Genomic DNA, 26,861 nt, shown 5'->3' on the forward strand with positions numbered 1-26,861 from the left:
AATAACTGAATCACTTTGCTGTACAACTGAAACTAACACAACATTGTAAATCAACTATATACCAATACAAGCTAATTAAAAAAATAAAAGCACTTGGAAAAACAGAAAAAAAAGATGAATTTGGTACATACCATTTCAGTTCTCTGCACACATTCCTCTCTCCCGGCCTGGTGACCCTCTCATGGGGACAGTAGGATATGAGAAAAGAGAGTGACATCAGGGTGGAAGGTGGAGGATTGTGTGCAGAGGACCCCAAAGCATTTAAGAAGCCTCCTTCAGAATGTATTCCCCATTTGTCAACACGTTGCTGAGTGATCTTGGGATAGCATATTTGGCTGTTTTTCATTTCCCCCAGAAATGGAGTTAGAAAAGTGACCACTGACTTCAGCTGTGATGATTAAAAGGAATACAGGATTTAAAGATAATAGAGTGTCAGGCAAATGTGACACATGACAATTGTTACTACATGGCAGAAGGAGACACATGATAGGTGGAGAGTGACATATACCAAGGAAAATTCGGCACGCATGGAACAGAAGCCCAAGTGGAATGGAACAGATGCAGAGAAGGGTTAGAACATAACGCAGCTCAGTCGCAAACCAAAATAAGTAAATAACCAACCAAACCAAAACAAAACCCACAATAGAATCTGTAAGGAAAGGGGGGTAAAATCAACACTAATCAAGGTGGAGAACAAGCAGCCTATAGATCAATGAGCAACAAGAAGCAATAAGAATAAAATTGGAGAATTCTATGGGGGAAACCAAACCCAGAGTCTAAAGAAGTGGGGGGCATGCTGGTTAGGGGGGACAGGTCACGTACTCCCGCTCATTTGGTCAGAATTCCTGAAACCCTTGATCTGTCCATGAAACTACTGGCCATGCAAAATACAGATGGTGGAGTTTGAAAGACAATAAAACGAGACACACAAGTTGTGATGACCCTAAAAAAAGTCTGCTTAAGTGCTCGAAGGTAAAAGGTGTGCTATTAATTTATAAGTTTAGGCTTATTGCTGCGGAAATGAAAATTACAGAAAGGCCTATAAACTTGTGTGTGTGTGTGTGTGTGTGCACGTGCACGTGTGATTCTTTGGGTTTTTTTCCAGAGGAAGTGTGGGGGAAAGGTACTGTATTTTGGACTCCAACATACTGCTCCAAAAGTAATTTGGTAACCAGATCTTCCAAATGAGATGGCTAAGCAGAAGCAAAGGGAAAAACCAGAAATTCACAACAAAGTTTGTGAAGAACAACACTGAGCTTGTCTAGAGCTCTTTGTAATCTGGCTACTTACTGCGGAAGAAGGAAAAGAACTGGGGAAACTGCTCAGAGCATCCATCTCCCGTAGGGGCCTGACACTGACTCGATCTCTGGGGCCCTCCCCAGGGGACACGCACTCTGCCCGCTGGACTCTCTCCGACGTACCTGTAACCAGAGCCTGTCGCCGGCCACAGTCCTGCCAATGGCACTGCACTGGAAGGCAGCAAACTGGCCCGCATTGACCTCCACGTTCTGAATCCGCAGGAAGTGAGGTGTTCTGGCTGCACAAAGAGAAAGAATTAAACAGGTTAAAAGTGGAGATCTGAACTCATAGGTGTCTTTTTGAATCTATCTGCAATTTCCGGCCTTTCCCTTTTGTTTACCTTTGAAGGAAAGAATGCCTTTGCTTCTAAGAGCTTTAAAGATTTCATTAGGATTGTAAAAGAGATTCTGGAAGGCTCTGGTGTGTTCTGCAACAGCCAGGCATTCTGGGATAGAACAAGGCCGAAAGAAGATACTTTATTGCCCCTGCTGTGCAAATAATCATAGCTCAGCAGCCTTCTTGTAATAACAGGCCTGTATTAATAAAGATTATACTGAGGCCTAATTGATGTTTTGAACAAAAACATATTAGATATTTATACTAGCAACATGAAAAGAACAGTAAGAAGTTAAATGCTGCTGCCAAGGAAACTTTTTAAGCCAAGTACAGAGCTGTGAGTAATATATATTTTAATACAACTCATTGGTATGCAGCATTACTCGTGTACTATTTCCCAGCTACCAAAAATACTATCCCCATAGACAGATTCTGTGAAATTACGTTGGGACTGCTATAGCGTGGCGGTGTTGGCTGATCCTGATTTCCAATTCGAGAAGAAAGAATGATTCCAACTGCTAAACAGCATTAAGTCTCATAACATACATTGTCCATCAGGGACAGCTGTTTAAATAAAGAATCACTCTGTTTGACCTGAGAAGCACAGACCCATTTCCACAGCACACTGAAAATGCGTGTCAGGACCTGGAGTGACGGGTCAGGAATGAAATTTTATGATAACTTCTACTTTTAGGAAAACATTCTCTTATCAAAACAAGGAGAGAGAGAGAGAGCAGCAAGAGGTGGGGTGAGGGAGGTGAGGGAGTAGAAAAGAAGAAAATAGGATGCCAGTGTTTTCTGGGAGGGATGGATAAACCTGGATGACAGCTAGAAGGCATTCTTTATACCTTGTCAGCCTCCCCCCAGTGCCAACGTGTCCCTGGACCACATCTAGACACTTTCAAAGAATGGTACCCCACTCCTGGGCACCCAAAGATGATAAATAAGCACTAACGTTAGCCTGTAAAAAACATAATTAGGAGTGGAAATGAATTACTGTCCAAGAACAAAGAAAAATGCATTTTAATATCAGTAACAGGACTTCCCTGGTGGCACAGTGGTTGAGAGTCCGCCTGCCGATGCAGGGGACACGGGTTCATGCCCCGGTCCGGGAAGATCCCACATGCCGCAGGGCGGCTGGGCCCGTGAGCCATGGCCGCTGAGCCTGCGCGTCCGGAGCCTGTGCTCCGCAGATGGAGAGGCCGCAACGGTGAGAGGCCCGCGTACCGCAAAAAAAAAAAAAAAAAAAAAAAAAAAAAATCAGTAACACAGAGGAAACCCCCATTACTAATTTGGAGGCCACCAATAACTCAGACAATGCATTCATGATGCCTGGCATGCAAAATGTCCTAAGTAACTTCTAAAAAACCAGTATAACTCTATGTCATTGTTTCTAATACTATTATATTAACTCAAAACCCTGTAAACTATTTCTCATTAACTTAATCAAATTCCCCTTGGTCAAGAATAACAGGATTCTATGGTTTTAAAGATCTGTGTAAAAAGTCCCTGCATCAAATTTCTCTTCTACTCACTGTTCCCAAGAAGCTGGAAGACCCACTGCTTTTAGAAAATGGAAAAAGGTAACATTCTTTTTGAGCATTTCAGGGGCCAGAAACTTTTCCATTGATGACTCACACAAGTTCTGTGAGGAAGGTATTTTTTCCATTTTACTTGTGGGTACTTGGCTACTAAGCGTCAGAAGCAGAGTGGAAACTTTGGTCTAGCCAGTTCCAAAGCTCAGGCTCTGCCCATCAGGCCACACTGCCTCGGTGAGCCCTGCAGCCCAGTGTCTGCCTTCCCCATGCTCTCATCCCACCAGGTATGGCTCCCAGTCTGACTGCTGGAATTCCAGCTACTTTCAAGGACCTTCTCCAATGCTTTTCCTTCCATAAAGCTTCCATGGATTCCCTTAGCTTGCTGTTAGACCCTTGAGATATCACATGTCCTCCGTCAGAATGTCTCACTGATGTTACCCTTTCCTGTCCATCTCATGGCCTCCTAACTCTGCTTGCCTCTGGCTGCAGGTCACTATAACACATTGGGTCTCTAACACAGAGTATTGGGTGTGTAGCCATCTTTCATGACAACTTGGGTTAGGGGGGTGTTATACCTGTGGCTGCTGGTCTGCAGTGTCACCGCACGTGGTTAAGCGCAGGGTCAGTTCGGAGCCTACGCTGAAGGGTTGTTAATTATTCTGAGTATCACCCCTGCTGTATCCTCCCATAGTTAGCATTGTTAGAATACTTTTGACACAAATTGCTGAACTGCTTTCCTTAGAGCGTATAACAATTGGCATTTCTACCAGCAGGGTAGAAGAGTGCTTTTTACCACCCCCTCAAAAATGCTAAGTGTTAATTTCTGTAATCTTTCTGGAGAATCTGATTAAATACATGTGCTCTGCTTCATCAGCTTACTTAACAATAATAAATAACAGGAATATCAGAATTGTCACTGGTTCTGCTATAGGTCTGTCCCTCCATAGTAAGTCCGCCCTGGAAGGTTGTTTTCCTAAGGGCCCTGTTTCTAGCAATGGCTACTGAACCAAAGAGAAAGACATAGCAAAGCTCATTTATCAATACAATTTGCTAATTGTGTTAGGAGTTCTATTAGAATATAACTTACATTTTTAATTTGGTGGCCAAAGATAGGATTGTGTGATAGTATTTCTTTACTCCCATCCTTATTAAGATATGCTGCCCAGAATGAGGGTTATCCCTTCTCCTTTAGAATGGATTTGACGTTCAATACGGTTTTCTCAAAGACACCAGGGCTTATTACTTGCACAGTAAGGTTAAGAGTCTAAGGAATTGATACCTCTGTTCAAATTGTATTTGGGGAGGGTTCGTCTCTGAACAGATTGGCTGTGTTCAGTTTGGGAAATAGTGTTTCTCGGTTGAGAAGAAGACTGCCAGAAAAAAAAAAAATAGTCTGGCTAAAATAATAAAGCCATACCTCCAATGGAAACCAGATGAAGACAGAAAAACCTATTAAGTGTAAACACTTTTATCAGCAAATTATCCTTTTCAAGCAAGAGAATTAATTGAATTAATTAATTCATCCACCAGGGTGAACAAGACAAAGGGGCTATGGAATTCTATGTTCCAGATCAGTTTCCTCCAAGATCATGAAGGCTAAAATTTCTACTGGTAACATTTGTAAGTGTTTCAATAAACATTAAAGGCATATATAATCTTTCCAGAGGTTTAAGATGCCTGGATTCTCCCCGCCTAGTGCTGTAAACCCTACAACTGTTTTCAGTTCAGCATAATATGTGTTCAAGCTCAGGCTCTTACTACCTTTGAATAGAAGCAAAAATTCTTCAACCCAAGCCTTAGTGGATTTTTTTTTTAATTTGCAAAATAAGGATTTAAAAATAGTACTTATTTCATAGGGTTGGGATAAAGATTAAACAAGATGCTGCCAGGAGGAGGTATTGTGTGTGCCTGGTACTTAGCCTCAAAAATGTTCATTATTATTTAAAATAACGGATCTATCACTGGAAACTGGAAAAGACCCCAAGAAAAGGAGCTCCACAGCCAGAAAAGTTTCAATTCCACGCTCAGCTGCGTGCTCTGAACCTTGCCAAACTAATTGTAACACAGGTAGAGCACAATTACAGTGGAAAATTTCAATCTATCCCATACTCAGGAAGAAAAGTTCTCTCTTTCTCTCTAAATTTATAGGCCCATTTGTCTCCTGGATACCCTTTCAAAATGCTATGCCAGTTTTTTTTCTAAAATCTGCAGGAGTTCTAAAAACTAAATATCTTCCATGAATACTAAAAGGTTTTTGAGTACAACTCTCCTATTTTTTCATTTCTGCCATATTCTTTTGTTTCTTACTAAGAAAACTGTTTTCAAAAGAATAGAGGGTTTTGGGTATTAATTGATCTCACATCAGCATTTGATCCCAAAGCCAGGAATTATCATTGACCAGGATGCAAATCTTTTTGTAGATGTCTCATATTATTGATTCTTCAAAGCCTGCACCAAAACACTAACAACAAAATCAGAGAACAGTAATTTGCGACGTCCAAGTGCAAACGGAAATGGACAAAAGCGGACTGTGCCCTGACCCCTTTGTATTTTCATTTACATTTTAATGTAATGTCACAGGTTGAGATGGGCTGCAGCCATGCCTGCCAGCCAGAATGCACAGTCAATGCTTCTCTCTATTTGTGTAGCACATCATCACAAAGAAGAGAGCCAACTTCTGCTAAAAAGAACAGCCGGGACTGCCTGAAAACAATCTATTTTGCAAACATTTTTTTAACTTTTAAAATGGACACTGCTAAGTTATCCCATCTAAGAAATCAATCAATTTAGCCACTTAGAGTTAAAATCTGCAGCTAATTCATTCTAGTGGGCCAATCAGGATGTATGCCTAATAATAATAATAATAATAGCTAACATTTATTGAGCTCTTAGAATGTGCTAAGCTCTGTTCTAAGTTCATTATGTACATTAACTCATTTAATCCCTACATTTACCTTGTGAGGAGAGCATTATCATTATTATTCTCCACTACGTGAGCAAGTTTATAGGGCCACAGAGGCCAAGAAACTATTGTGAGCAGGAAGCTCTTAACATGGTTCAAGACAAAACTACTTTTGTTTTGCTTGAGAGGTAAGAATGGATCTTAATGGAATAATTTGTCAAGGGAAAAACAGAGTCAACATCCTTATCATAGAAAAATAAGCTAGGCACTGTGTACAAACAACTTTTATTAGTCACCCATCTCTTGAAGAAGAATGATAGTCCACTGGAGAAAAATCCAAGCTAAGTTCCCATGTGTAAAATGAAGAGAAAAACAAATACCGTATATTAACGCATATATGTGGAATCTGAAAAACTGGTGTAGACAATCTTATTTACAAAGCAGAAATAGAGACATAGATGTACAGAACAAATGTATGTATACCAAGGGGGAAGGCAGGGTTGGGATGAATTGAGAGATCAGGATTGACATATATACACTATTGATACTATGTATAAAATAGATAACTAATGAGAACCTACTGTATAGCACAGGGAACTCTACTCAATGCTCTGTGGTGACCTAAATGGGAAGGAAATCCAAAAAAGAGGGGATATATGTATACACATGACTGATTCACTTTGCTGTACAGTAGAAACTAACACAACATTGTAAAGCAACTATACTGCAATAAAACTTAAAAAAAAATAAAAATAAATAAAATGATAAACTCAAATAAACTCAATTCTGAGTTCTGTGCATCTCTCAACCAAAGCACACGGGTCAGTTTTTATTCAACAAACATAATTCAGAAAACAGTTCCAATTTTTTATATGTCTCTGTTATTCTTATTTTAATCACAGTGTTTAATGTCTTCATAAAAATTTAAATTTGAAAGTAGGCAAGTAATGTTTGAGTGTGCAAATAAATATGAGTGAAAAATTAATTTTGTTTTATAAAATAAGAATAAATTTGAACCTAGGATGCCATATTATGAACTCAGCATTTGTTAAATGTTTAAAGAAATTGCTGACTTATTTCATATTGCAAAGTAGTAATACAGAAATGTCTTGGATTTTTGTATTCATTTTATCCCATATATGGCACATAGGTTTATGAGGGGTTTTTGCAATCTTTTTCATTATATTATTATTTTTTTAAATTGGCAGAAAAATAACGAGGCATTATTCTGTGTAATTTTTAGATTTCAGAATTCAAGGCATCATATATGCAAATAACTTCATATTTAAGGTGTTATATGACAACATATAACAAAGACTGTACACTGTAACCCAGTGAGATTTATCCTGGGAGTGCTAGGTCGATTTAACATCCAAAAACCAATCAGTATAACACACCCCACCAATAGGATAAAAGATAAAAGCCATACGATAATCTGATAAATAATGGAGTTCAGGAAATGCTACCCAAAATATGGCACCTTTGCACACTGAATAAATTAAGCTGAAGGAGTTCAAGAAAACAGCAGTAGCAAGAAGGTCACTCTGACCTTCCCTTCCCTTATCCCCTAAACAGGCCATAAAACCCTTATGTGAGAGGTGTCCTCCCTGCACCAGAAGAAAGGAGCTTTCTTATCTCCAAAGACAAAGGTTCACCAAGAAGAATCAACGCACGCATCTGGTTTGTCTTCCTCAGTTTGCCACACTTGCTGTACAATCTCTGTCATATCATATTCCTCCATGAATGTCTGCTCTTCACGAGAACCAGCATAAATACACCAGGTCTGTTTCTGCGGGTCTCCATTTCCTTATGAGGCTCCCATGTCACATAAAACATACATTAAATATATCTGTATGCTTTACTCCCATGAAACTGTCTTTGTCAGTTTCATTTTCAGACACAGTCAGAGACCCTAAGAGGGTCAAGGAGAACTTCTTCCTCTCCTACATACATAAAGGAAAAGCATTTGCTAAAACCCAACACCCTTTCATGATTGATTTTTTTAAAATACCCAACAAAGTAGGAATAAAAGAGAATGTCTTTCCTGATAATGAGCATCTATGAAAAACCCAAACCCACAGCTAACATCATACTGAATGGTGAATGGCTGGAAGCTTCCCTCCTAAGACAGGAACATGACAAGGATGTCTTCTCTCCATTTGTACTCAACATTGTACTGGAGGTTCTAGCCACAGCAATTAGGCAAGAAAAGGAATAAAAGGCACCCAGATTGAAAAATAGGATATAAAACTAACGCAACCTAAAGATGACATGGGTCTTGAAAATTCTAAGGATCCACAAAAAACAATTAGAGTTTATAATAAGTAAACTCAACAGGGTCTCAGGATACAAAATCAATATACAAAAGTCAATTGTGTTTCTATACACTTGCAATGAACAATCCAAAAAAGAAATTAAGAAAACAATTCCATTTATAGTAGTATCAAAATAAAACACGTAGGAATAGATTTAACAAAAAAAGTATAAGGAAAGAAGTTCAGTTAGTACCCTGAATACTGCAAACACTATTGAAGGAACTTTTAGAAGACCCGAGTAAAAGGAAAAACATCCCACATTCACATGCACTTTGAGTGGATGAATTGAATGATATGTGATGTTAAAATGCTGCATGGCTTACAAGATATAAAAATACATATCAGCACCACAAGGTAATAATAGTAATACCCACCTATGCATAAGTTACAACCTACTTAAAAACAGGAGACAATATTTCAAAGCTGAAAAAAATGCTTCTTCAGTTTCTCCTACCAGGATTATTGAACCAAATTCAAAATATAGTTTTAGCATGTGTACCAAATACAAAAATTATCTATCTTCATTAGAAGTGGTCTGAAGCCACTGCACAGCCATCTCCACATTTCAAGCTGATCTGGCATCTTACTGTCACTACGTGAAAATCAATTTTATGAGCAACTGTATACACTTAACAGAACAGCTATTTTTTTTAAAAAAAATGTCGTAATGTCTACTCATAAACCTATATGAATCCAAACAGGAGCCTTTAGAGTGAAGTAAATAAAGTTCAGCACTTCTGCATCTTTTGGAAAAGCACAATTTTGGATATCAAATACTTATGTTTCTTCACGATGTAAATTTAATGAACATCATCAGCATTTCAAAATAATTGATTATTATTTTAAAATCTTGAGAGGAAAGCCCTTAGAATACAAACTATAAAGCTTTCCATTTTAAGACGAAACGACTGCCTTCTTTAAAATCTTTATTTGCATGTTTTCCCCATAAACTTAGCGATTCAGGAAAAAATAACTACAGAAAGGCCATCATCAAAACCATTTAAAGCTCACAGTTCAACACGTTGTTGTAGCATCCATCACTTTGGGACAAAGGCTGTTTTGTGATTCTGTATCTCCTAACAGCAGTTTGCAAAGCCAATTAAGTATCAGCACCGGTATTCTCCAAAGGAGAGACATAAACTCTATTTCTATGGCTGCAGGCAGCTGGGCTTGGAAAGAATGCACAAAACTGCAGGAGACACATTTCAGGAAGGCTCTGATAGAAGGAAAAGCATTAAGTCTTTCTCTCTTACTGAAGGCGATGACTCAGATCCTGCGGGATGGGAGGGGCTACACCTGAGGAGCTATTTTGTTGGCCAGTGGCCACCACACCTATACCCAGGGCGGCAGTGACACCTGCCTTGTGGTGAGGTTTGCTCTGGGAAACGGAGCGCTCAGCCCATAGCAGGCCTACATATTACTGTCTGACTTTTCACCTCCTGGTAAGAGGTGAATCAGAGGCCCTGAATATTCACGCACATTAGAAGATCTCACGGCACTTTTCCAAGCCCGAGGCTATGACTCTGAGAATTTGGCCAAGTTCCAACTCAGGTAATTATATTCTGCTTCCTAAATTTGCCCTGCTGTTCCCATTAGGTACAGCATTGTTCATTTTCTTGTCTTTTCTGAAAAAAGGGGGCAGAAATTCTTCTTGAACTCGCCAGTCTTGCTGACAGGATAAAAGGCCAAGCACCGTGCTACAAAAGTAACGTCTGCCTTAGTAATGAACAAGATGACTGCTGAGCTTGAACTTGGAGCACCAGGTAAAGATCTCAGAGAGGAGAACCCCTCTGGATGGAATCAGACAACAGTGTCATGAGAGCCCATCAGATACCAACCACCCAGGCTTCTCTGAAACCACCACAGGGAGTGATCATGGCGCCAATCTCTCAATCCATGCAGTAAAAGCAGACACTCCTGCGTGTGTTGGTATTTCTAATTTCAGTGTAGATATAACCATTCTCTCATGAATTTGGGTGGGGACCTTCAGCAGAGATCTAGAATCATCTGAATGAGCCAATTTCTCTTTTATGCCAGGGACCCTAAAACATAAAGCAGGCTGCCATCCCTAGGATGGTCAAAGATTTAATGTCTGACAATATCAATTTGGGGCAAGGATATAGGGCAAATGAAACGTCCGTGCATTGCTGGTGGGCATATAAACTGGTCAGACATTTTTCATAGCATCTAGTAAAACTAAAAGTGTTTCTACCCTTCTGCTCAGCAATTCTGCCTTGAAGAATACACCTTGCCCAAGCTCTCACACACTGCATGCAGAGGCGCGCACACACACACGGATGTTCACGGCAACCGTGTTTGTCATAGAGGAAAATGGGGTGAGGGGGACTAAATGTTCGTAGAGGAAAAGAAAAAATAGAAGGTAGTATATTCGTATGACACAATCTCATGGATTGACCTAAATACAATGCTAAGTGGGGAAAAAAAGAATACAGAGTAATTTGTACAGTTCACTACCATTCATCAGAATTTACAAAAGGCAAACATAACTATCTTATTTTTTATGAACATGTAGTGATTATGGGAAACTCAGTGCACGTACACACACACACACACTCCTGCAGACACACAAGCACATGCACATACACACATGCACACAGGCACACATGTGCACACACACATGCACACACATATGCATGTGCCCACACAAGCACACATGCTGGTACACCTAAGCACATACAGAGACACCCACATTTGCAGACTTTTGCTCGCTCAGCTCCCAAAGCTCTATGCTGGGGTTGGATATGGATGTTCCCTTAGTCCTTATTCCTGATTTTCACTTTAAAGACATTTAGATACGTACAATGACATCACACATGATGCACATGTTTTTGAACTTCTGGGCTAGCACAGCACCACCCAGAGGCCCATCAGGGACTCTCTGAGTAGGACGACCTCCCCCAGGTTTTAGTGTCTCTTATCCATAACATAAACACACCCCCAACCACATCCCCGGATGATTAGAAGCTGAGGTAACTTACTACATGGATGTCCTAACACCTTCACTTCATCAATGGCGAGGTAGCCTTGATGTCCAGAAGTTACAACTTCAAAAATCACCTGGAAAGTTAAGAAAGGTTTTCATTATTCACTCATTTTGTCAACTTTTACCAAATATTTCCTATATATAAGATATGTAGTTTCAACCATTCATTGATGTTTTCCAAAAATATTAATGGAACGCCCAATATCCACCAGTCAGTGTTCCAGGTTCTAAAACTACAAAAACAACTAAGACTCAAACCCAGTTTTCAGGGACATGAACTGCGGTGGGTCAGACAGCACTGTACCTCAAGGACTCACCTCATAAAAGTGGGGCAGGGTACCATGGTTAAGAACTGATACGTGGAAGACAGAGGCTGAGTCATTTTCCAGAGGTGATAAGATTTAAATTGCTTTAAGATGACATATCTCCTGGTCAACTTCTTTGAGGAAACTCTAGCACCAGACTGAACCATGTGGGGCCCTAGGTTTTATACAACTAACATATACAATTAAAATTTTAAACATATTATGAAAGAAGAGGACAGGATACTAGAAGAACATATACCAGATGGCCTCCCATGAGGAAGTGGCGTTTGAGCTGATAGCTGAAGGTGAATGAGCTAACGGTGTGAAGAGGATAAGGCACCCTCCGAGGCATGTGCAAAGGCCCTGAGGTGGACATGATGGTGGCTATGAAGAGGAGAACTGCGATCTGCAGCTATAAAGGTCAGCTGTGACCTGGCTCAGAGATCCCAGGAAACACAGCACATTAGCAATACAGAGAAGAGACTATACTAGCTGAAATTCAGATGGCAGAGTATCAATTAGGAGGAGAACGATATAAAAATCTCTGCAGTGGCAAAATCAAGAGGAATTTATGACTGTTTGGACCTGGGAGAAGCAGGGCAATAGAAGAAGGGCAACACGCTCTGAGGTTCTCAGAATGACGTTTTTGAGATGGTGGAGCCACTTCAGAGAAACTGAGGCTAAAGGAGATAAAAGAACCAGTAACAAGGTTATCAATGTTCTTAACATGATTGTCTAAAGGTGTCTGTTGTCAGGCTAGTCTTAATGATAAAAGGTCCACATAACATTATTTTCACCTCCATTTCTACACAGCAGGAAACTGTGCTACCAGGGAGACCACGGCTCATGCAACATGAGGAGGATCAGTCTAACACACAACCCAGCAACTGCACCATTGGAGAAATGAACATTTTCATTCCTATAAAAACCTGCATATGTCAGTCCCTATACACACTACTATATATAAACTAGATAACTAATAAGGGCCTACTGTATAGTACAGGGAAATCTACTCGGTACTCTGTAATGGCCTACATGGGAAAAGAATCTAAAAATGAGTGCATATGTGTATATATATGTATATATATATATATATATATATATATATATGTATGTATCACTGACTCACTTTGCTGTACACCTGATACTAACACAACACTGTAAAGCAACTATACTCCAATAAAAAAATTTTTTTAAAAACCTGCACATGAATGTTTATAGAAGCTTTTATTTATGACAGCCAGAAATTGGAAACAGTCCAGATGCTGTTCAAATGGTAAATGATTAAACTGACAGTGGTACGTCCATAGTGTGGATACACCTGACTTGGATGAATCTCCAGAGAACTGTGCTGAGTAAAAAAGCCCATCATGAAAGATTACACGCTATTTGATTCCATTTACGTAGCATCATGTAATGTCAACATTTTAGAAATGGAGGACAGATGAGTGGTTGCCAGGGCTCAGGGATGGTGGGAGAAGGAACAGGAGGGAGATGGGTGTGGTTACAAAAGGACAACAGGAGCAATCCTTGTGATGCCGGAAGTGCTGAGGTCTTGACTGCGGTGATGGAGGCGCAAACCTACCCAGGTAATAAAATCATACAGCTCATAGCAGCATCAGTCACAACAGCGCGGAAGGAACCCAAGTGTCCACTGATGGATAAGTGGATAAGCACAATGCGGTCTATACATACTGTGGAATATTATTCAGTCTTAAGAAGGACAAAAAAACTCTGACACATGCTATGATATGGATGAACCTGGAAAACATGATGCTCAGTGAAATAAGTCAGTCCTAGAAGGGCAAATACCCAGAGTAGTAAACGCACAGAGACAGAAAAGAGAATGGCGGTTGCCTGTGGCTGGGCGGAGAGGCTGGGAAGTTATTGTTCTATGGCTGCAGAGTTTCAGTTTTACAAGACGAAAGAGTTCTGGAGGTGAAGGGTGGTGATGGTTCCACAAGATTATGAATGTATTTAACACCCCTGAACTGTGCACTTAAAAATGGTTAAGACGATACATTTTAAGTGATTTGTATTTTATCACAATAAAACAGTGGAAAGATTATATAGCAGTAAATACACCCACATGCATACACAAGTACAAGTAAAACTGGGGGACTCTGAAAAAGCTCTAGATTTTAACAATGTCAATATCCTGCTTGTGACATTATACTTTAGGTTTGCCAAATGTTACCATCGGAAGAAACTGGGTGAAGTGTACATAGGAATCTGTATTATTTCTTATTACTGCATCTGACTCCACAATTATCCCCATAAAATTTTCAATTTAAAAAAAGTAATTATAAGTGACCATTTACTACACACATAATACGTTACATACCCTGGGCAGATATTACTCCACTGCCTTATTTATTATTTCACATGAAGATTCTTCAAGAATTCTATATTTCAAGAACAACGATATTTAGATACAAAGTAATGGTCCAAGAACATGCGACGTGTCTACGGCAGGTGTAACTTAAAATCCCAATCTTTCTGATTCCAAATATCGTGGCATTTTCACTACTGCCTGTTGCCTGAATGAACACTGCAACCAAAGGACTGCATTATTTATGTTTGTGCGACGGATGAAAGCATGGAGGAAGCAATAAGCAGGACCCCCAATGGAAAAGCTCAGGGGGCTTCCCAGATAGAAGTCATCCCAGAAACACCTGCTATACTAGACGTCCCTGTGCCAGGATGCCACCAAGCTGAAATACAAAACACACAGGGGGAGGAGGGGCCCAGCAGGAGAACAGAAATGAAATGAAACTTGCTCCTGTTTTGGGGGTTAATATACATTTTTTTCACTGATAGTACAGAGAAAGGAAGAGACGCACAGATATTTCTGCAATGGGATCTTGCTAGTTTCTCTCTCTACTGAAGTCTGAGACAGGACAACTGAGGGGCAAAAGGCAGATGGACATTGAGAACAAGTGGAGGAAAAAGTCTTCCCAGGGCTCTCCAGACAGGGCTCCCGGGAAACAGCCATATCCTGCCTGGCAGGAGCAGCATGTGCAGGCAGAGCAGGAACCGGCCAGATGCTCTGGTCAGAGTGGCCACAGCACAGACTGATGCCCAGCACCACCAGTGACCCAAGAACGCCATCACTCTGGCCATGAAAAGGGTACTTTGAGAGCCAAACCCAGAGGTTCATCCGTCTTTCCTGCCTTCTTCCCTCCCTTTTATACATTCATTCATCCAGTTCAAGTCTCCACCAAGCATCTCTCTACTCCAGGCACTTGGAGTACATCATGAACGGAATAGATGAAGATCCCTTTCCTCAGCAGGTTTGTCCTTCTTACCAAAAGTTACATTTTTTCCTTTATCAACTACAAGGGCTGAAGCTTCTCATAAGAATGGAATAATCCTCATTTTTAAAGGGATGCATTAACTCTTAGAATATAATGTACATAGATAAAGCATGCTCATGTGGATCTGTTTTTAAAAGTTGACACGTGTAAATTTAATGCACCATATTTAATTTAATCCAACACAAGGCCATGGTCCTACCATGGAAAAGGAGAGAGAAAGGAAGGGCGGGGGGGAAGGAATTAGACACTAGAAAAGCCAGCTTAAAACCTCTGAGTCTGGGGCTTCCCTGGTGGCGCAGTGGTTGAGAGTCCGCCTGCTGATGTAGGGGACACGGGTTCGTGCCCCGGTCCGGGAAGATCCCACATGCTGCGGAGTGGCTGGGCCCGTGAGCCATGGCCGCTGAGCCTGCGCGTCCGGAGCCTGTGCCCCCCAACGAGAGAGGCCATAACAGCAAGAGGCCCGCGTACCACAAAAACCAAAACAAACAAACAAACAAAAAAACCTCTGAATCTGTTTTTTCATCCATCACATTAAGAGAACTTAGGACCCTCAAAAGTTTTATGCCCAAAGATTCTGAGCCTTATTGTCCAAATATTTATAGAATATTTACTACATGCTCTGGGGGGGCATCAAAAAATTAGACGATTTTATGAAATTTAAGCTTTAGTTGGAGAAAAAATAAGGAACACAATGAAAGAACAGAAGGGAGACAAGAACAGCCAAATGACAGATGGGAACAGTATGGAGCTCGTCGGACCATGAACCTTCCCCTCCTCCTTTCCTAACCAGCCAGGATGCCCATAATACACCCAACACTACCTCCAGCCCAACTCTCAGCCTGCTAAGTGCAAACCCACAGATGCCTGAGCAAGCACTTACCCAGAATCTCAGCCAGGCTAGAGATAGAGCAAGACTCAGCAAGAAGCCAATTCCCCAAATTTCCCAGCAAGATGACTCGCCAGCGAGGCCACAACCAAAGAAGTGAACATAAGTTTACACCTGAAACTTTGCTGCTCTCACTCTTCCAGCTGGAACACCAAGAAGAAAAGAAAGCCAGAGTCTGATTACAGATACACTGGAGAACAATGAACTGGCCCTTTCCTTTAACTGGAAACTTCTGAAACAAACTTCTGAACTTGGCAGGTTCCAGCACTGACTTACAGCTAACTGCAGAGACAAAAAGAGGAAAACAATCTTTATAGATATGTTTATGGGTCTGTGTCTATACACCTGCAGACAGATGCACAGACATGTAGATTTCTATAAAATATATAAATAAAAACTTAGTATGACACCTTAGGTTTTAAACAACAGAAGGTGCATTATGTGTTGTAAGTTTGAAGCAATCCTTCAATGTTTCTTTCCAAAAAATTGAAGCACTTTTTTTTTTTGTTTTATTTTGCGGTACGCGGGCCTCTCACTGTTGTGGCCTCTCCCGTTGCGGAGCACAGGCTCCGGACGCGCAGGCTCAGCAGCCATGGCACATGAGCTTAGTTGCTCCGCGGCATGTGGGATCTTCCCAGACCGGGGCACGAACCTGTGTCCCCTGCATCGGCAGGCAGACTCTCAACCACTGCGCCACCAGGGAAGCCCCTGAAGCATGTTTTTTAAAAGGTCACTTTTGAGCTCTTTCTTAGAAGTTCATTTCAATTAAGGGACTTATGAGTATAAGTTTTGTTAGTTTTTTCATCAAGTTTATAATTTAGGATATAAATGTTTCAACACATACCATGACTATAAACTGGGTATGATTTGCACTGAATGTTTGCTACTTTGAAGTAAATGTGATTAAATGAAGATATCTGAATTTAGGTGCTGTCGGACAATCATAGGTTGATGACTATCGTGATTTTACCTACCACCTGACCATTAAGAAATCGACTTTGTTTTTTTTTCTAACAAACAACAGGGTTAAAACATGCAGTTCAAAGGATGAGGCCTATCTTAAATAGATTCCTTAAAAACAGAATTACGCACCCCCTGAAAGGTTTCCTTGTCATGAACTCTTGCTGTCTGGCAAGTTTTCCATTTTGTACTATATTCTAGCCAGTGCCCTTACCAAGAAAGTTTCAGAAGCAGAAATAGTTTTCTCTCTATCTGTCAAATAAGGGACTACTCTATTGAAAGGACAGATATTGCTCTAGGCGAATTATAACACAGGTATGCAGAGCCCAAGGTGGGGATGGGGGTGGCAGTCACAGGCATGTCTAAAGATGCCTGCATCCAAGGACAAAAACATTGAGGTCACAGCGAACAGTAACATGAGGCCACCAACAGCACCACCAGAAAGAGAATAAAGAAACGTGTGAAAATTGATTTAGGGATGTGGCCATGCTTATTTTTATCAAACAGGACAGAATATACTGAAAATCTACATTAGACGTGAGACTTGGATCTCTTGAGGGAAACACATCAAATCTTTTCTTTATAAAAACAATGAATAATTCAAAAAACATTTATTTATCATATACATCCATGTCCCAGGTACATTTTGTACATATTATCTAATTTTTCTCAGTCAACCATATCAGGTAGATAATATTAACTCCCCTTTAGGGATGAGTAGGCAGACTCAGTAAGGTTAAGGAATGTTGCCGAGGTCATGCAATCAGGGTAAAATTCTAGGTCTATTTTACTTCCAAGTCTGGGCTTCTTTCATGTTACCCGACTGCCTAATCTAGCAGGTATGAGAGATGATATATATAGAATACATAGACATATACATATGCACATACACATACACACACATATATAATATATAACCATGCATACACACACATATATATACATATACACAAATATATATGACTTTTAATGCATAGATGTACATATGTTCTAAATTCTTTACTTCCAGATTGAACTAAGAAATGTAGTCATCATCTACTTGACCTAGAAATAAAGATGCAAGGGACAGTTATATGACACAGTTTTTTTTTGTTTTGTTTGTTTTTTGCGGTACGCGGGCCTCTCACTGTTGTGGCCTCTCCTGTTGCGGAGCACAGGCTCCGGACACGCAGGCTCAGCGGCCATGGCTCACGGGCCCAGCTGCCGCGCAGCATGTGGGATCTTCCCGGACCTGGGCACGAACCTGTGTCCCCTGCATCCGCAGGCGGACTCTCAACCACTGCGCCACCAGGAAAGCCCTATGACACAGTTTTAACAATGCCAGTTTTAAGACAAGGGTCAGCAAACTACAGCAAATGGGCCAAATCTGCCCCAACCTCTGTTTCTGTCTGGCCCACAAACTAAGGATGGTTTTTACAGTTTTCACTGGTAGGAGGAAATCAAAAGAAGAAGTTTTGTGATACATGAAAAGTATATGAAATGCCAATTTCCTTGTTGGAAAATAAAGCTTTCTTGGAAGGCCGTCACGCTTATTCATTTATGGATTGTCTACAGTGACTCTCACACAATCACAGCACAGTGGAGTTGCTGCCACAGAGACCATCTGGCCTGAAAAGCCTGAAATATTTACTATCCAGCCTCCTGCTTTAAGAGGAAGCTTTCCTGCTTTGCTCACCAACAGGCTGCCATTACTCTAGATAACAAGAAAGCACACATGGATAGCAGTAGTTCTTCTCAGCCAAATACAATATGCTTTGCACTTCCTGGGGGAGCCTTGAACTCTAGCAATGACAGGGAGAAAGCCCTCTCCTGGCTTGATTTGTTTCAGCTCTTATATACGGGTGGTGTTTTAAATGCCCACGTAGCATTGGAGTAGCATTACCAATTTTTAAAAGCATAATTGCAATACACCAAAAAAAAAAAAACATAGACACGAATTACTTGACAGACCTCAAAACACTGTCTTAAAAATTAAATTAAAAAATGAAAGAAAATCCAGCTCATTTAGAAGGCAAATCCTCTACAAATAAGCTAAACTACTGAGAATTTATAACACTTTTGTATTCCAACCTGACTCTCAGATCTCATTCTGCACAATGTCCTTTGGCATTAGCTCAATTACAGCTAAATGTTTTTGTTTTTACCAAACACATACAGTTTTAGGAAAAATGCCTTTGCTGTCTAGCCTAATCTAAGTTATGATTATTTGAAAAGTTGAAAGCTGAAGTGGGGGATGGGTATGATGGAATCACAGAGCCAAACTACCGTATTCTGGAATAATTTTGTCATCACACAGTATTTAATCTTACATCACTTTTTTTTTGGTGGGGGAGATTTGGCTTAACAGAAAATATAATGAATCCTCATTATTTGCTGATTCTGAATTTGTGAAGTTGTCTACTCGTTAGTTTATTCGAAACCCCAAAATCAATACCTGCAAAGCATTCTTGGTCACTTGTGAACGTGGCAGGGCGGCAAAGGTTGGAGTCGCTGGACACACACATCCCAGCAGAGGCCAGGCAAGGAGGAGCTCTGCCTTCCAGCTTCCCTTCTCCTGCCACTAACAAGTGTCCTTATCCTCGTCTAAATGTGTCACATTTTCACCTTTTTGTGCCTTTTATTAGCGATGCTGCTATTTAAGATGGCCCCCAGCGCAATGCTGAAATGCTGTCTGGTATCGCCAAGTGCAAGAAGGCTGTGATGTGTCTTACAGAGAAAACGTGTGTTAAATAAGCTTCCTTCACGCCTAAGCCTAGCACTCTTGGCCAAGTTCACTGTTAAGAATCAATGATACACATTAAATAAGGCATCTTTGCAGAAACACACATAAACCAAGGTTATGTATTGATCAGTTGATGAAAGTCTTGCGACCACAGGCTCTTAACACGGGACTAATGTCCTATGTCCCCCAGAAGCAGCGGTCCAGTGTTTACTCATTTGGTGCTCACCGTGATGTTTAGAACAAAACTGTATTCGTGTGTTTGGATTCACACCGAGACCCACTTCTATCAAAGTTCTTGGTCATTGGAAGGACTCAATGCTCATTTTTGCTCTTGGTTCCCAGATATTACTGGCAGCCATGGGATGTAAAGACATGTAGACTACAGAGAATCCATATTCGTTCAACCACTCAACAAATAACATCTCAGGAGACAAGATGGTGCAGCTCCACCATCTTTGGAGCCTTGGGGAAAAGCCACTGGCTTTCAGGTAGGAAGCAACTGGTTAAACCACTCACTAATGCTGTTTTGTTTGCTCATGGAAAGCCATCCTGGATCTGAGTCTGCCAAACAGGAGACGGGAAGAAGTTTAACACTGCAGCATCTCTGATGCTCCCTGCTTTAGTGAGAAGCAAAATTAGCCTTCCACGCTGCCACTTTTCCTGCCACGTATAAGCAAAGCAAAGGCATTATCTCACCAACACAAACACTCCCCACAGAAGATGCGCTGGTGGAAACTGTCTGTCAGTCCCCTAGAACAAAGGGGATTCCATGGCATCTGTCTGTCCTCCCACACAGAGCCTCCTAGTTCCTTTTTGGTTTTGGTTTAGATAAAAAGCTAAGGTGGATCATATTCACAAAAACTGATTTTTTTAATCCAAATACGTTAAATAAAAAACAAAAACATAGGAAAAGAAAAGTTTCTGTAATGATGAAGAGTCAAAGCAAAACCACAAACGATAGACCTTACCAAATCAGGAACAAAGTACTGAAACCTTTGTTTATATGCACATTTTTTTTTAGCATTGTTATTTTATTTATTTATTTTTGGCTGTGTTAGGTCTATGTTGCTACGCGCAGGCTTTCTCTAGTTACGGCAAGCAGGGGCTACTCTTCGTTGCATTGCACGGGCTTCTCGTTGCCATGGCTTCTCTTGTTGCGGAGCACGGGCTCTAGGTGTGCGGGCTTCAGTAGTTGTGGCTCAGGGGCTTAGTTGCTCTGGGGCATGTGGGATCTTCCCAGACCAGGGCTTGAACCCGTGTCCCCTGCATTGGCAGGTGGATTCTTAACCAGTAAGTCACCAGGGAAGTCCATGAACATGTTATCAAAGTAAAGTTAAAACCTACTTTCTCTCCGTTAAAGGCATTCAAAGGATAAGATTCACAATGAAGCTAATTATCAGTGCTTTGTCTTGCCATTTAGGAGATTCTGAAATGATGTCATCTATTTTTTTCTACCAGTAAATAACACAACTTTCTTCACTTTTGTGTTTTCCCTTTCCCTTTTGAAAAGAAGTAGTGTTCTTTTCCAATCTTTTCTAATCATGGCTCAAATGCCCATTCTATAAAATGGGATATGCAAGAAAATTAAGGCAGAGGGAAAAAAAGAGGAAAGTGATAAGGAAAAGTGCTCAGAAGCAAGAAGTGACAGACCACAGAGAAGTGGAAGATGTTCACCCAGAAGAAGGACTTGTCCTTGATCATCAAATAACAAATACAAACTGAGAAGGAAACCCAGAGACATGGTAGACTTTTCAAAATAAATATATAAAATGTTATCTTTGAAGGTAAGAAACTGTCACATGACTCCCTCTGCTTCTTCCTAAATGCAGCTCTGAGTCTGTAGTAAAGTGACCGCTTCCTATGTCCTCACTGATTTCTTAAAACTCATCTTTTTAAGCACAAAATGCAGAGGACAGGAATATCTGCTTAGAATAGCTTTCCTGCTCGAGACAGGGTTCTATTTCACTGCCACATCTAATTCCCCGTGTCCTCCTAGAGGGACGAAGCAATTCGATTGTCTTGCACTTGGTACGAAGCAATTCAATGGTCACACACTTGGAATAACGGCCATAAGCTAAGGAATTTATGGAGTCAGGGAATGTTCTCTTTTTCCATCAGTACATATCAGGATTTCCCAAGGTGCTCCAGGGAATACTGGACTCGAGATGCTCTGCTAAAGCCAAACGGATGTGCACGCTCCAGCCAGGCACCTGCACCTGCCATGTGTCACCCGGGGAGATGCAGAAACACTCCCGGGCTCTGAAAGGCCTGGCAGTACAGAATGTGTTCTACTTCGCTTAAATCAGTGCTTCTTCCCGTTTGGTTGACCGGTGCCTTTTAACCTTCCTTGGAACACAGTTTGGAAAACACTCACCCACGCAGATCTTAAACACTGTCTCTGGGCAGCAAATGCCTGCCAAGCTGCTGCCACTCAGCGTGGCTTACGTGACCTTCTAATAAAATAAGTGGGGTGAAGGCCAGTCCAGCGAAGAAGGCGAGGCTGCCATACAGGAGTCCAGGAGGGAGTGTGATGGGAAGGGGTGGGAAAGATCAAGTATCTCCTATTCCCTCACCCCTTCATCCACCCGGAAAGATGGCAGACAGGTAAAGGGTAAATCTTGGCTTAGCCTCCCCGAAGTGCTGGCCCCTTGATAAGCTCAGTGCACAGAGAATTGAGAGCACGGATCCACGCCGCCTCTCCTGTCAGGCCCTTCGGTGCTTCTAAGGGACTTGCTTTTACAGGAGGCTCTGGAGCAACCAGAAGGCCAGTATCTTCCCTTACTTTACCTTCCCATCCCTCTTGTCACTGCCCACAGCCTGGCATAACACCTTTACTGAGGGGCCTGGGGGAGGGATTTCAAGGCCACCTGTGCGTTTTTTCCTTTTCAAAGCAACCATTTGTATTAAAGATCACTGCCCTCCTGGCCTTCGACAGGACTCAGAACCACTATCTCCAAAAGCAAGGAGAAAGGCAGTGAGTGTGGGGTTCCAGGGGCGTCTCTGGGTGCAGGTGGGGTTAAGAACCCAGAAGAATCCATCAGAGGCCTCGGAAACTTGCAGGTGGACAAGAGGAGAGAGGAGGGGAGAAGACACAGAATCAAAGTGAAATTTTTTTAAATCGGCACAATAAAGTAAAAGGGTGCTTGTGAGAGGAAAATGCTATTCTTAAAATGGCAAAAAGCAGTGTCTAAATCAAAGGAAGCAGGTGTTACAGCCCAGGTGCCCTGGTGAAAGAAGGTAGCCCGCACTTATGCTGCCGCCTAACAGAGGGGCAGGTTCTAGTCACAGCAGTTAGGACAAACACTAATTAAGTAATTAAATACATGTTAATCACCAGATACTTGACGATTTATGTGTTAATGAACAGTAATTAACCTTCAATTAGCTGTATTCCATGCAGATTACCGTTGTGATGTGTACTGGTAGAATATTATTTTCCCACAAATAGGAAAAGCTCCATAAAGTGGCAAGAACACTTTACTCTGCTAAGAACCATTTTGAAACTCTACACATGCTAATCTAGGTCATGTTAGCAGAAAGGTTATAAAAACAAAGAGATGCCCAAGAGAACCCACTATGTTTATCCAAAGTACACAGTGCAGTGGTGTTTGGTTGCACTGAAAACCTCCCCAAATCCAACAATTTACAAGACTCAGACTCTGACCAAGATGAGAATCAACTCAGTATCTTGCAGCCAAAGATGAGGGGGAAATGGACATTCTTGACAAAAGCATGGGAGGATCAGGAACAGGACAGACAGAAGGAACCCAGCCCAGCACCCCCGTTCCTGGTCCCCCCCCAGAGCACCTGCTCCCCAGGTGTAGGCAGAGTGCCCAGAGCACCACGATAGCAGTTCCAGGGCTAACATGCTAGAATGTTCTGGCGGGAAAGCCCTTGGCTCATCCCATTTCATCCACTGTTTCACTGAAGGATTTGTTCCCAGAACCCTTTTTCATTGCATACCTTCTGCCATCGCACCGAACACACTTAAGGAGTGACTTAGCAGGAGAAAGCACTCAACTATTACCTGCTTCCCTTTTTTCTGTTTTCCACAAATTGGAATCTCCATAAACTACCACCATTTATTGAGAGGCCAGCACATCCAAAATGTGTTCTTCCATTCATCTTCACACCCTGCCCTGTCTTTATATTTAGTCCCGTAATTAGGAAGGCTCAGTAAATTTAAGCTGCCCAAGCTTATAAGTAAACAGGGCTCATATTCAAATCCAGTTCTGTCTGATGCAAAGCATATGTTCTTTTTTTTTTTTTTTTTTTTTTTTGCTGTACGCGGGCCTCTCACTGCTGTGGCCTCTCCCGTTGCGGAGCACAGGCTCCGGACACACAGGCCCCGCGGCCATGGCTCGCGGGCCCAGCCGCTCCGCGGCATGTGGGATCCTCCGGGATCGGGGCACGAACCCGTGTCCCCTGCATCGGCAGGCGGACTCTCAACCACTGCGCCACCAGGGAGGCCCAAAGCATATGTTCTTTTACTACAGTATGATGCCGCTCATTTACAAGCAATATTGTAATATGAAATCTTTTAAGACTTAATTCATCAATCTTAATTCATTAGATCAAAACTACTTTACAAAGTGTGAAAAGCATCATATAAAGTACTATATGAATATAAAATATTTTAATATACTAGTATTTCAAGCATGTATTCACTCTACATTAATTTTTTAGATCTCTGTCACGTATCTTGCAGCCTAAATACTAATGGGACGTCTGGGGGAAGCAGAGTCCCTGTGCAGGGAGAGAGGGTCTCTCAACGGTTATCACCTCCTTTAAATGTCCATGTCCTATTACCCTGTCCTCAGCTTTTGGTCCCAGAAACAGCCTATCTGTATACTAAGAATGCATCATTTGGATACTGACTTTTATGAACTATGTTCATAAAAGAAAATGTCACAGGCATGCACGTACAGGTGATACCAGAAAAATAACTTTGTGTATTTTGCAATTAGAAATATAATAGTCACCTAAAGCAGAAGCACATCCTCAGGCTAGTACAAAACTCCTGAAGGAGAAATCTGTCTGGGAAATTGATTTAAAAGCAGATGGCTCCTGCATAAGTCAGGTTTTTACGAACATCAGGATATGACGGCCATTTCCTTAGTAAGGGTGTGCTCGCCCCACAGGTGCAGCGGGGAAGCCCCCATCCAGGGCAGTGCTGCCTGAACACGGACAACTGATTTTTCCAGCTTTTTTTCTGATCATCTCCAGCTCAGCTGACATCTGGAGCCAAGGATGGAAATAGGATTGGTAGGTATTTTCCTTCCTCTCCACCTGTTGATACAATGTATTTTTCCCATGCCAAGTGGGAACATCATTCAAGTCTTACATGGTGATTTTAAGGTTTATCTCAGCATTTGGGAAATTTCCTGCTGACGCCTCTCTTGTATCGTCTACTGAGTGCCATTTATCTAATAGTTTATGTTACTATTAGGGTACTGACTTCACTATGTTTACTGTCCAGCAGATAAAGGGGAGAAAAGAGGGAAGTACAACCTTAACTATGCCTTTAAAACGTGAAAGGCTGAGGCTTGGTTAGACTCCTTGGGAATTAAATGAACAAATGCATTTTCAGTGGATCCAGATGCTTAACAAACTTTGATCAGCAGGTTCTTAAACATTTAGCAACACTGGTTTAAAGAATCTCTGCAAATCCACCTTTAAACCCAGAGTATGAAACTATCAATCACCCAGTGAACCAAAAAGCTATAATGAGAACTACATTCCAGTTGAATATGGTAAAGCAGGTACTGCTCAGCAATGTGACAGAGGTCACAGTGAGGAGCAGGAGAGTTTGGGGGTGAGGGTCAGAGGCTCACAATTGGGAAGGCAAAATATTTTATTCAAAAGAGCCCAAGGGGCTTCCCTGGTGGCACAGTGGTTGAGAGTCCGCCTGCCGATGCAGGGGACACGGGTTCGTGCCCCGGTCCAGGAGGATCCCACATGCCGCAGAGCGGCTGGACCCGTGAGCCATGGCCACTGAGCCTGCGCGTCCGGAGCCTGTGCTCCGCAACGGGAGAGGCCGCAACAGTGAGAGGCCCGTGTACCGCCAAAAAAAAAAAAAAAAAAAAAAAAAAAGAGCCCAAGAAAGGAAGAATTCACTGACAATGACAATGGTCTGATATACAGGATCACCTTATTTTCAATATACAGTTGACCCTTGAACAATATGGGCTTGAACTCTGTGGGTCTACTTATATGTGGATTTTTCAATAAATACATTGGAAAATTTTTGGAGATTTGCAACAATTTGAAAAAACTCACAAGCTGCATGGCCCAGATATATTGAAAAAAATTAAGAAAAAGGTATGTCATGAATGCATGAAATATATGTTGATACTAGTCTCATCTTACATAGGCATAAGGTGGGTGATGTTTAATACAAAATTAATAACATTTTATAGGTTTATAGGTTATAACAGTTTGTTTTCTTACTGTTTTGTAACTTTGCTTTAAAAGAATTTCATTACCTTACACCTCTCTCTCTAGTAATTGAAGAAACTATCAGCCTACCATCAACAGGTAGATGTTTTTATTAATGTAACAATGTTTCCAATACTGTATTATGAATATGACATAATACTGTGTGTCATAAAAATCTGATAACAATTCATTCATTGGTATATAGGCTAGGCTACAAAGAAGCAACTGTATGGATTGCATGAGGTGACCGTAAATCAATCACACTGCTGCTTCTTCATTATTGATGCATGAATTGTTACAACTGTAAATAATATGAGTTTACTTTTCACATTATCTTTCATTATTGTTATCTAGTGTTAGTAATACATACAACATCTATGGTGTTTGTATCATATAAGACACTATTGATGTAGGTACTGACAGGTGATTCATCTTATAAACAGATGATGTAAACTTAATGTATCAATAAATACAGTACAGTACCATAAATGTATTTTCTCTTCCTTATGATTTTCTTAATAACATTTTCTCTTCTTTAGCTTATTTTACTGTAAGAATATAGTATATAATACACATAACACACAGAATATGTGCTAATTGACTTTGCATGTTATCGGTGAGGTTTCTGGTCAACAGTGGGCTATCAGTGGTTAAGTCTGGGCGGAGTCAAAAGTTACACATGGATTTTCAACTGTGTGTGTGTTGGGGGGTCAGCATCCTTAAGCTTCACACTATTCAAGGGCCAACTGTAGTTTGATAATTCCTTTTAAAGGCTGATCTCCTGAGACTGTTGATAAATTAAATCATTCCTTTAGTTCTGACTGTCTGAGCCAGGTGTG

The 26,861-nt window shown here is 41.2% G+C and overlaps 1 protein-coding gene across 3 annotated transcripts in view; it reads right to left on the reverse strand.

Moving 5' to 3' along the window:
* Window positions 1–26,861, reverse strand: part of PTPRM (protein tyrosine phosphatase receptor type M) — a 759,871-nt gene that overhangs the window by 447,692 nt on the left and 285,318 nt on the right. For all 3 annotated transcript variants that reach the window (XM_060119604.1, XM_060119603.1, XM_060119605.1), the window contains exons 4-5: window positions 11,390–11,468; window positions 1,422–1,537 (exon numbers count right to left, since the gene is read on the reverse strand). In XM_060119604.1, coding sequence (XP_059975587.1) covers window positions 1,422–1,537; window positions 11,390–11,468 — 195 coding nt within the window. The remainder of the gene's footprint in view (window positions 1–1,421; window positions 1,538–11,389; window positions 11,469–26,861) is intronic.

Source organism: Mesoplodon densirostris, chromosome 15 (assembly GCF_025265405.1).
Source record: "Mesoplodon densirostris isolate mMesDen1 chromosome 15, mMesDen1 primary haplotype, whole genome shotgun sequence".
NCBI classification, from domain to species: domain Eukaryota; kingdom Metazoa; phylum Chordata; class Mammalia; order Artiodactyla; family Ziphiidae; genus Mesoplodon; species Mesoplodon densirostris.